Source organism: Halyomorpha halys, unplaced genomic scaffold (assembly GCF_000696795.3).
Source record: "Halyomorpha halys isolate HHAL.00 unplaced genomic scaffold, Hhal_1.1 Scaffold1357.1, whole genome shotgun sequence".
Taxonomy (NCBI): Eukaryota; Metazoa; Arthropoda; class Insecta; order Hemiptera; family Pentatomidae; genus Halyomorpha; species Halyomorpha halys.
The window spans coordinates 97,145-109,886 of record NW_027109325.1 but is presented as its reverse complement, the minus strand read 5'-3'; the positions used below and the strand labels follow the sequence as shown (position 1 = coordinate 109,886).

Below are 12,742 nucleotides of genomic sequence, written 5' to 3'. Positions count from 1 at the left end.
TAAGAGACCCATATGTATATATATGTATGTATATAGTGTCTCCTAAAAGTTTTCTTTATCAAAGAAATATATTTTATTTATTAAAAAAAAAAATAGTCGACCTGACAAAGTTTTTATTGATGGTAGGACATAGAATGAAATAATGCTATAAATTTTAACAATTAGCTTCTATTCATTTTTTTTAAATGTTAACAAGATCTGGTTCACAAAAGATGTTAGTTTTAGTTTGGTTTTTTTTAATTTTAAACTTGATCCAATGGTTTTCAATTATTTATTTTAAAATACACGCAATAATATTGAAGTGCAAACTCCTGTGTATAGCACTACACTTTATATTTTTAACATATTGTTTATTTATATATCTTCATTCTATTATATTCCAGTATCTAGGTACATTGTATTTGTAATATCACCATTTTTTGTATATTTATGCGAGCAATATTAATTATTTAATAATTTTGAACTCATTTCCACTAGTTAATGTTAGTTTTAATAATAAATTTGAGTTTGTGGAATTTCTTGTTATTAAAATAATAAATTCTCATGTTTTCTACATTTTTATCTTTTTAAAATTTTATCAATATCTTAATCATTCTGCTATTATTTTAAAATAATCCTTATAATAATAATAATAATAATTTAACTAATAATTATTATATTATATAATTTATTTTCTAACATTCTGCATTTTTTTGCAATTCTAATGTTTATTAGAATTTTTTTTAAATTCTTTCTAACCCTGAGGCTGTATTGGCTTAGTGCAATATATTTAAGTAATATACATCATCTTTTCATCACTATACTCATGTTATTGTTTATAATTTTCTTTTTTTTTCTAGTGCAAGAAAAGGTTGAATGTCTGAATGAAAAATTGGAAAAAGAATGTTATGTTTCTGATAAACATGGTGTTGGTGAAAAACAAGATGCTATTGATCATCCAGAAGTGTCTTTAAAAGTTAGTTCAAAGCAAAAAGGTAAAAAAATGGTGATTTACTAAAATAAGCTAAATAATAATTTGTTTTTATTCTATTTGATTATGCAGAGGTTGTATATGTTCCAAGTAGATTGATTCTACTCCTGTTTATAACAAGAAAATTGTATCCAAGCCAGACTTTGATATTGAAATAGTTTTAGAACTATGTCAGATCTTATTGCTTCATCTCTACCAAAACTAGGGAAGTTTTGTATGTCCCAAAGTTCATGCAAAAAAGTATGTTCTCAGAATCAAAAACTTTCATTAACATTTTATATTTTAGGATGTAGAATATGCTTTAGAAGGGGTAGTATTGCCATGCTGAAAGATGAATAAATCTCTTGTTTTGAAACGTGCAAGATTTAATTTCATCACAAAGTAGGACTTTTTTTCCCATTAAATCAGTCTTTTAGCTCCTAAAATATTATAATTTTCAAAGATACTATCTCTCCATATGCAAAAAAAAAAACTTTTTTTATATTGAAAAAATATTTTTTTAACATTAATATTTTAGAGTATAATATAATTTTTAATTAAGTGTCATTGATATCTGTGATTTCGGTCTTAGTGTAGGAACAAACCTAAATATATACTCTTATAAATATTGAGTATGTGAAATATAAACTTTTCATTTGTTTTATTTATATATTTAACCACTTTAATTTAATTAAAAGTAAAGAAATATAATCAATTATATTTTAAAGCAGGTTAAAATCAATAATTAAAAAATAAAAATCTAACCTGATCAAAATTTTTGGAAATCATTTGATAATTTTTATTAACACTACTTTTATGTTTCATTATTTAGCTTACAAAAATTAAATTATATTGTATATTTTACAGGACCTAGTTCATCACAGAAGTTGAAAACAGCACACAAGCTTAAAGCACAGACTAGTAAAATTGTTTCAAGCTTTAAAACACCAAGTGTAAATTGCAACTTGATTAAGGAATACCTAGGACACCGAGATGGTGTATGGGATGTATCTGTGGGCAAACCTGGACAGTTTGTCATTGGCACTGCTTCTGCAGGTATTTTCTAAGTATACAACATTTTCTATGTAACGTTATATTGTTATTTGTTGATACTAAAAAAAAATTTAACTTATTTTTATGTTTTTCTAATTTTTAAATTTATTTTTTTGTAATATTGATATTGTAGTATTGTAATTAATTTAATAATTAAATATATATTTATATATGAATATAAACTTTCTTTTCGTTTTCAAAATATTTATTCATTCGACACTTTTACTTTACTTCTTAGATCACACTGCTTGTGTGTGGGGTATTGAAAGTGGAAAGTGTTTGTTACGTTACACCGGACATTCAGGATCAGTCAATTCAATCAGGTTTCATCCTACTAAGGATTTAGTCCTAACCGCTGCTGGTGATCAGTCTGCTCACATATGGCAATTTGCTTTAAGTCTTCTTGAGCCTCAAGTGAGTTTTTATGAATTTATTTATTTGCCACTAAACATTCAATAGGTATGAGAATTAATAACTGCTAAAAGTTTAATTAAAAATTGGAATTCAAAATATGATAAAACCTAAACAAAAATTATGTTTAACAAATAAATACATCAAAAGATAAAGAATGTTCATATTATAAGTACAAGAAACTAATATATAGTGAAGAAACACTTATGATATGAACTAAAAATTATTCAAATTTACAATTCAGAAAAAAAATTTTGAATCTTTCTTTGAGTATTGTTAATCAAGTTTATTAAAAACAATTACCTATTGCTATTTCGTCTAAATCGAAAGAAGTGTTAAGACTTTTTAGTATTTGATCTTTTTAAAATAATGTCATTTATAACTAAATGACTATATTATAAATTAAAACCAATATGTAAATAAAATTTGTTGCACTTTCATTTTTTCCTTTCTAATTCCATAATTATACTGTATTTAAATGTATTCAAATGTTGAAAGGTAAGAGAATGTTTGTTTGTTTAATGCATTATTGTCTCTATAGTTTATTCATTCTTAGTAATTGCAGAAAAATAACGTAGAAGATGGTATTTGTTTAACATCAAAATAAAAATAATTGCACTAGTAGTAAATCAGTTCATAGTAGAAATCTTTTTTCACTATCATTTAAATTTGTCATTTTTTCCAAATAGAAAACAGTATCATCAGATGATGAGACAACTTGTGAAGTTGAAGAAGATCCTGAAAGATCACCAATTCTTCGTACACCAATTGCTGAATTGACAGGACATGGTGGCGTAGTGGCTGCAGCTGATTGGCTACCAGGAGGTGATCAAGTTGTAACAGCTAGTTGGGATCGAACAGCTGCACTGTATGATGTTGAGACAGGGGATCTTCTACAATCTCTGACAGGTATTATTTGTATTAATTATAGTTTGAAAAAAGAAGAAAAATAGTATAGTATAATTTAAAATAATAATAATGTTTTATAATTAACAATTGAAAGGTTCAACCGATTAATGGTCTGTGTTACATTTTTGGTTTTTTAATAAATAACGTTGAATGTAGCTTCTATTGCATGTTCTTAATCTAAGGTCATAAGGAAACCAGTATATGAAAGTTTGATAGAAAAGCATTATATATTTCTTTCAAGCAAAATAAAGGTGTTAATCTTACAAGTGATTAATTTTTATTTGTTTTCAGTAGACTTAGGAAAAAAACTACAAAGACTGTTATTTGACTGTACATTCAGTTATTTAATTGTGATCAAAATGTATTCCTTTCCCCTAAAAATCAGTAGTGCACCTCTTAGTCAATAGGCAAGAGAAAGATAATTATTATACAAGACTACAACTTCATAAATATAGATCAGATCAAACTTATAACTTAGTGTGAAACAATCTTTTTATCTAAGAATCCCTCATGACTTAAATCAACAACTTTATTCCCCTCAGTCTTAAGTATTATCATTTAGTTATATTGTTTTAATCTTATGCCCCTTCTTTTCTTATCTAAATTCCTTCCTAATTATTGATCACTATATTGTTTACCCATACAAAACAACCCAACACCTTTTATAATCTAAATCTATTTTTTTTTCTTGAATATGGAATTGGTAAATCTACTATTTCCACTCATAAATTATGCCAAAATTAAACTGCAAAGTAAAAGGTAAAATGAAGTTTTGTTGTATAGTTTATAAATAAATAAACCTACTCATTCCAAAATATGTTTTTTTTTATGTGTTAAATGTTTGTTGTTTCTATGAAAGATAACTGCACCGTCATTAAATTATTTTTTTCATTCCTTTTTTTTTTTGTTTATGTGGCCTAATTGCCTATTATTGCTATAATTTTCCTGAGCTCCCTTTTTTCTAATAAATGTGTTTTTATTTCAAGGTCACGATCAAGAATTAACTCATACCTGTGCACATCATTCACAAAAACTTGTTGTAACTTCATCTCAAGATACAACTTTTCGCTTATGGGATTTCAGGGAGCCAATACATTCAGTTTCTGTCTTCCAAGGCCACACTGAGTTAGTATTTTGAAGTATCATTTTGTAACCTTTCGCTTAAAGAAATCATTTTTAACTGTTATTTTGTTTTATTTCATACATAATTTCTTTTTTATAGTACTGTTACATCTGCTTTATTCACAAAAAAAGAGGACAAAGTTGTTTCTGGTTCTGATGATAGAACTGTTAAGGTAAACATACATTGCTTCACCATACTTTTATGTTTTAGTTTGTTACAATATATTTTTTATGTAAATGCTCCAATTATTTTTGTTTAGTTCCTTTGCTATGAATCAAATGTTATTTATAGAATATTGTTGATTAGGTTTATTAATTTTTTATATTTCATAATGAATCCTTAGACTATGAATTTTGATTGATTGAAGAATCTGAATTTTTTCCATCCATTCTTCCTTTTACAAATTCTTTCAACAAATATTTCTTTATTCCATCTGTTCATTCATTTATTCAAAGATATTTCTCATCACCAGTTCAACTGCAAGAAACTTCATTGAGCTGGTATACAACAGTGTTATTTGTTAATAGATTATGTTCCAAGTGCTATAACGTTAAGCAATTATTTTTGTATCATTTTCCTTTGTAGGAATTATTATGTACGCAGATGACACGGTATTGATTGGGTACTCAGTGGAAAAGTTGCAATTGGCAGTTATGGAATGGTATGAAGAGCTCCATAGAAAAGGAATGATTATAAATACCAACAAAAGTAAGATCCTACAAGTTGGAAGAAAGAAGAAGGATATCCACATATATTGTAACGGAGAGGAATTAGAAGTGGTGACAGACTTAGGCATACCTAGGTACAGTGATAGACAGATCTGGGAAGGTAGACGCAGAAATATCTAACAGGATTAGCTAGACAAATGCAGTTTACTACCAGATGTGTAACACTGTGGTAGGGAAGAGATAAGTGGGCAAAGTTGTCAAGCTACACATCTTCAAGACAGTGTATCTGCACATACTTTTGTATGGGGCGAAGAGTTGGGTAATAACAGAATGACAGGTGAGCAGAATCGCCGCTGCTGAAATGGAATTTTTGCGAAGGAAAAACAAGGAGGGACCAAGTTTTGCAATAAAAGGATTCATCAGGAGTTGCAGATAGCCCCACTGAAAAATATCCAGAAGTTCAACAGCTGAGGTGGTTCAGCCATGTTATCAGGATAGATAACACAGGATAGTATGTCCCAGATGGCAGAAGACCTAGGGTCCGCCCTAGGATGTCATATTTTGACTACAATGAGCTACTCTGTAGGGTGAGGGTGAAGGAACCTAGTGGGAAATAGGGAAACGCGGAACTCCTTGCTGAATGCTCCTCTACGCTGAGAGGCACTAAAGAGGAAAAGTGATTCCAAGTGCTGAATTTAAATAATTTTATGCGGTTCATTTAGCACCATTACTAGTTCCCTCTGTCAACTCTCTCAAAGAATGCTGTTTGATCAGTTTACATTTGGGTCCCTTGAGTTATTCCTTATATATCATACTTATTGGTGCTCTTGAGTGCAATTTGTGAAATCACTAGATTATTCGGTACGAATCTACTAATTAGAAATAAAACTGTATCACTAGGTTTGGTGTATGGTTGTTATATTTCAATATAAATATTATTAATATAAAATATATTTATTACATTGCAGGTTTGGGATTTAAGAAATATGAGGTCTCCTCTTGCAACCATTAGGTCTGATTCTGCTGTGAATAAAGTGGATATTTCACTGTCAGGTGTAATTGCTGTGCCTCATGATAACAGACAGATTCGTCTGTATGATATGACTGGCCAAAGGATTGCCCGATTGAGTCGAAGCAGTAGACAGGTAAATGCATTACTCTTAATTACTATCAGCATTAATTTTTTAAATCATTATGTCTTTTTATATATTAACACAGTATTACTATTGACAAAGTTTGTTACTTAGTGTTGCAATGAAATGTTCTTTTAAACTATATTACTATTTTTAATCATTTACATGCCTCCACTGTGAAAATTAATTTTTAAGAACTTTTATCTTGTTTTGTTTTGATACTTGTCAAGTTTATTATCTATCTTCTCTTTGAAGACTATAGAAGAAAAACAAGTTAATTAATTTTTTTTAAAAGTAAGTAACAACAGTTTCTGATAGATTTTTAGATGACAGGCGTTAAGTTAAAACAGGGAAAATAGAAGCTTAAATGTATATGATTAAATGCGTTAAGTGTAAAGAAAGACTTTGTTCTCCTGAACATTTAAGAATAAGTGCAAGTTATTTTTTCCACTTCAGTCTTCAATTATCATTGATTTAGATAGCCATTTCAATTCTTCATTTCTTACCTTTAACCATATTATGTATTATTAGTGACAATTTTTGTTATTATTGGCTTTATCATAAAGTTTTCAGTACCATTTAGAACTAAAAGCTATTTTTTGTCTATAAACCATATCTTCCTAAATAATTTGTTTTAACCCATGATTGAGCCATCGTTTTGGAGATTACATTTCACTACCAATGAAAAAAAATAAATAGTTCAAAATTAATGTTTCTTTTAAATTCTACTAAAATATGAAATTTCCCCTAACATTGCTTCTTGGATGCGTATTTCCGCATTCTATTCACTGACTACAATAAATTAACTAAATTACTTTCTGTCTTATAAATTTTATATATTTATATAAATATTTATTTCATATGTTGTTTCAGGGTCATCAAAGGATGGTATGCAGTGTTGCTTGGCTAAATGAACCCTCTGCTTCCTGCAATTTATTTTCTTGTGGCTTTGACAGACTTACTCTTGGATGGAACGTTCAGAATACAAAGGATATGTAATTATTTCCTTCTGCCTGGATTTTTGACCATTTGTTTCAGTTGGTCCTCTATTTCCATGATTTAAAGAAACATTTCTTGGACAAATTACAGTCTTCACGTGACAAGATGAATTTTTGCCTGCATATTTACCTTCCTTTTTTTTTTTTTTATTCCCTAGTAGACACCAGTTAGTTTAGAATTATTATTTATTCAAATAAAAATCTTTATTATTTTTTAAATTGTTTTTAATTATTTTTAAGTAGATTTTTTTATGACATCATTAAAATTATCAAACTTATCTTTTATTTACCAGACAATTTTTAAACTTTTTTTATCAACTAATAACTATCTATTAAAATTGTAAAGGAAGAATCCTGCATAATAATGATATAGATTGTGTCTGTGAGTTTCTCCAGTTTGGGCACACTGTTGCCAGATATATTGTCCCCATCTCTTTTCACTGGCATGAAATAGTGAGTGTGCTGCTGTTCATGTAGAGGACAATATATCCAGCACCAGGCTTGAACCATTTGAGGACTACACATGGAGATATTACATCTCGATATTACTAAAAGTTTTTTTGTTTTTTTAGTTCAACTAATATTATTATCAGTTTCATTGTTATACGATCTTCAATTGAAAGTCTAAATCATTGTATTTTGAGTGTTTGAATTCATGAAATGGTCACTATTATATTTAATTTTAAAATGATTGGCTTTATATCACATCCTGTAAGATACTGAAATAATTTAAAAGTGGTTTTATTCAAATGTAATACATTCTCACTAACCCAGCCAATCAGGATACTACTAGAATAATAAAATAATTGAAGCAGTTGGTGCTGTCATATATATCTTTTGGGTGCAATAACTCTCATATATTACATACCGTTTAATTTCCTACCCTCTTCCCTGCTTACTATTTACTGGAGTTACCAGATTGATGTAGCGGATTACTGATTGGGAATGGCTCTGCTATTCGGAATTTGAAAAAGTAATTTTTCTTCATATTAAGCAATAATTTTTCATAACTTTTGGGTTTTTTTTTTTTTTAAGTCGAAAGTTCTTTAAAGCAAAATTCTACTAATTTTATTTTGTTCACTTATATTCTGTTATTGTTTTTATTTATTATAATTTTTAGAAGTCTTTTCACTAAAAATCTTAAGTTGTAGATATAAATTTGCTCTTGCTGTAACTTTCTAATAAAGTAAGTCCTGTTATTAATTTTGTCCTTATTAACGAAAATGGAATCAAATGTGTTTTTTTTTATTCTTATTTTAAGTGTTATCTGTTTGTTTTTTTAATTAATCAGTGGATTTTAATGGTGCTTCTGGGCAAGTTAATTATAATTTATAAACGAGAAATACCTTATTGAAATAATTTATGATATTAAACACTCCCTGAAAAAAAAAATGACTCAACGTTTTTATTAAAAAACAACCTAGTAGTTTATTAAGTAAAAAATATTATTAAGTAGTAAGTATTGTTGGAAATTTACTTAAATTTTACTGTGAATCATGAAGTTTTATCAGATTATTTATTTATTTTTACTTGATAAATTATTTTAAATAATAATTTTTATTTCACTAGCAAAAAATCTTTAAGAAACGGTGATTTCCTTCTATTTTTCTGTAAATAGAACAAAATATATGAATAAAGGATGTGACTTGGGTAATTTTATATGATAATAGGACAAAAATACTTCTTTATTTTGCATTTCCTGGTTAATTTTATCGATTGCACTTAATATTGCTTTAACCAAACAAAAAAATAATATATATTCAATGTAAAATCTTAATATTTATGATTACAATAATTAAAAATTATTGCAATAAAAAAAAATCATTATTAAATAAATAAAATTATTGAAAATGGTTGTCTTTTTATAATACTTGTTGTGGGAGCCTCATTGTTCAGCCATTTGGCCTATTGTTGTTATAGCATTTAAGGTATTAGTTATTTATGGAAATTACAACCTAAAAGTATGTACTTATGTCGTTCCATAATGAACCTGTTCCTATCTCTGGCTCTGTCTAAACAAAGCCTTATCTCATGATACTATTTATCTGCTCAGATAAGATTTACTTGTTTCATGTACCTTACTTATAAGGTGCATTAAGTATTGTTCAATTCAGATACATTAAGGTTATTAGAAATTTCTCCGATATTAAATCTGGAAATATTTATAAAATCATTGAAGACCCACTATAATTGCTTTTATCTATCATATATGAAAGTTTTAAGTTAAATAAAAAAACATAAATTTATTTCCCTATCTTTACCCTGAATATGCTGTGGTCTCTTGCTCATCAACATTTATGTATTGTGTATCATGGTATTTCTCTTTTCTGATTCACTTTTATTTAGTACCATTTTAACTTAAAAAAACATTGTAGATTTTTAAATTATAATAAACCTTGTGTGCAGAGCGAAATTGTCTGTTACAAGTAAATTGACTTTTTACTAACACATTGACAGATAAATTTATTCCTCTTTATTATCTCTGTTACTAATGAGTTCCTTAATTCTGCTTCTTTATCTCCGGATTTGTCTATAAAAATATTCATCAAAATCAATTTGCAATAATTTTTTTTTTTTTGAGAAAAGGGACAAGAAAGAGTTTAATGTTTTGAATTTTTATAATATAGTTATTTCTACAATTTATAAAATCTTGGTGGCTGACCTTTAATATTAGAAAGAGGAAGCCAATGATAGGGTACTGCCTATTTTTGAAATAGTACAGTATTTTTCAGTTATGAGGAGTTAATACAGATTCATCAATCAAATTAATTTTATTTAAAAGTTATTTATTTGTTCAATTGTTCCTTGAAATCTATTTTCATATTTCCTGAAAATTGTATGTGGACATTTGAATTATTCTGCTCTTTGTAGCAACTTTGAAAGCAATAAATTTTATTGTGATTTGTCCCTAAAGCAAGCTACTTTCTTTTTCAATGATAGAATTATTTTTGAACAGTTAATTGTATTAATAATCATGAATATGGTCGGAGTGGTGGTAAAAATTAACATCAAAAAAAGCTGTAAAAGAATTTTGAGCTGAATTTAAATAATAAATGATAGGAAGCAGGAAGCTACTGATAGGATATTACCAGTTGTACTCATTGTTTTGTGAAATGAAAATATTTGAGCTTAATATTTTTCAATAGTGTATTGTTTCGATTTAAAAAAAATGGGCAGTGGATAGGAAATAGATCCATCTTATCCTTGATTAAATTATTTGTTTTATATGTTCATTTGCTTCATGAAAATTGCATATTTTGGTTATTAATCTTCATTACTTTATTGTCATTCATATAAATCTAATATATTTTTGTTTTCATATTTGTCAGTGAAACTGTGTGGATGTGTATTAATGGTAGTCATTAAATTATAATTTAGTTTGAATTTTAGATCTAGTGAACAGAATACTTACATAATTACTTAGTAACAAATGTAATTATTATAAACAAAGTCCTTTGTTCAACTATGCAGTTGAGTCAAATAATTTTAATTCACTGAAATTTCTACCAATCTTATCTCTTTCAGCATTATTTATTTATTTGTTGCCTTATGAAAAGAATCATTATATTCTTTATATTTAGGTTTTTTTTTTTTTTTAGCACCGAGTTTCTATATATTTTAAAACATTTAAAAAATATGTTTCAGTAGTTTAATTGTAATAATTATAATCAATCAAATGATACTTTTTTATTAAACTTAGTTGATTTTTGTTTTCGTTTTAATTTAAATCATTAGTTCCTATTTAAAAACAAGGAAAAAATATTCCTCTTTGGAAAAAGTCGGAGTATTTATTATTTGCTTATCCAAACATCAGAAAATTATGCTCCATCTTGTCCCAGCTTTATGAAAAATGAGCTGCAACAGCTTTAAAAATAAAAGGGAAGTCAAAGCGTTATTTGTTTATAACAAATCTAATGACAAAACATTATTTAGTTTTCAAGAAATTTATGAATCCATTCACACATGATCCGTAGGTGTGCATTTATATTATGCAAACACTTGCACATATATATTTTACTTTTTTAATTTCAATGAGACCATGCTGCCATTTTTTTTATCTTAAAATTACTGCCATTTATAGTTTATATAAATATGTATTCAGCATGCAACAGGGTTAATTAGTCTTGTTACAGTTACTTTATGTTTACTAAACTGCTGACAATGCAATTAGTTACTAAAATTTATGTTGAGCAGTCAATAATTTAGTAATTGTGCTCAAGTAGTTAACTGTAATAAACATGTCATATAACATATGAAAATTATATTCCTGATGTATTATTATACATTTGATATGTGAAAATTCTTCCTCCCAGTAATGTGTATGGAAAAAAAAAAAATACTGCAATGCTAGAAGGCTGATCTCAATTAGTTGTAGAAGTATTTTGCTATTTTGTATGTTTTTCTCTGATCTCATTCTTTAAAAATAAGAAACCTTTTACCACCCCTAGCAGTGAAAAATGAGAAACACAAAGTTATTAAACAGGTCTTTTCATTGCTAGCAGAATTCAAAAGAGACAAAATTTGTGTTCTTTTTAAATTTCTTCATCTACTTTTACAAAACGAGTATGGTGATTCCTTATGTTCATTTATTTTTTAATAAAGCCTGTTTGTACTTTATTTTATTTTATTGTGATGTACCTTTTGTTGAAGAAATTCAATAAAACTTTTTGCTGTTTTCATTTTTGGTCGTGTGCTGGAAAAAGTTTATATTTACCTATTTAGCTTTTATTAAATACTTTGTTAATGTGTGTATGGCATGCTTATTATTATCAGATATTTCTGGCACTATAATAAATGTTAAAAAATAACAGAATTTTAGAATAGTCGTGGTAATATACAACACTAATTTTTGTAACTTTGAATACAGTTCCCAATGGGAGATAATATTTTAAGTAATTAGCTTGATTATAATGTATCAATAACGCATTGAGAATTTTAAAACAACTAGAATAAAGATTGTTATCATAATATTTTATTATATACTTTTTTATTGTAATTTTTGTATGTTCTAAGTATGTTTTTATCATTTTTAGCTTTGTAAACTGTTTACATCACTCATGCCTAGATGATATTTTAATTTTGAATTTTGTATTTTGATAATTTTAGTAATATTAGATATTGCTATTATCCTAAGCCAAATAGCATAAATGCAAGAGTACCCAAGTATATTTTTTTATGTTTAGCATTTGATATAAAGCAGCAGTGTTGTAAAACATAGTCATTATAAAATTAAGTTTAGGTTTATGCTGAGCTTATGCTCTGAATATAAAAAAACAACTAAAAAGTCTGTTTAATGCAGTTACCATGATTTCTAAGGCTGTCAGCATCCTGAAGCCTATCGCTGCATTTTAAAAATAATTATTTTATTCTTATTTATAAATTTAACATTGTTGTTCATAGTTGAATAAAATGTATTGGATGTATTGTTAAATATTTGTTCCTTATATTCAAACTATTTGGTATTTAATAAATATATTGATACATGTAAAAGTGCAAAT

At 27.0% G+C, this 12,742-nt stretch overlaps 1 protein-coding gene across 2 annotated transcripts in view; it reads left to right on the top strand.

The window, feature by feature from the left end:
* The window catches only part of Wdr37 (WD repeat domain 37), a 23,093-nt gene extending 10,418 nt beyond the window's left edge, over positions 1–12,675 (top strand). For both annotated transcript variants that reach the window (XM_024362383.2, XM_014434371.3), the window contains exons 3-10: positions 840–974; positions 1,817–2,005; positions 2,241–2,416; positions 3,103–3,322; positions 4,309–4,447; positions 4,545–4,617; positions 6,082–6,258; positions 7,120–12,675. In XM_024362383.2, coding sequence (XP_024218151.1) covers positions 840–974; positions 1,817–2,005; positions 2,241–2,416; positions 3,103–3,322; positions 4,309–4,447; positions 4,545–4,617; positions 6,082–6,258; positions 7,120–7,245 — 1,235 coding nt within the window. In that variant the 3' untranslated portion in view covers positions 7,246–12,675. The remainder of the gene's footprint in view (positions 1–839; positions 975–1,816; positions 2,006–2,240; positions 2,417–3,102; positions 3,323–4,308; positions 4,448–4,544; positions 4,618–6,081; positions 6,259–7,119) is intronic.
* The last annotated feature ends 67 nt before the right edge of the window (positions 12,676–12,742 follow it).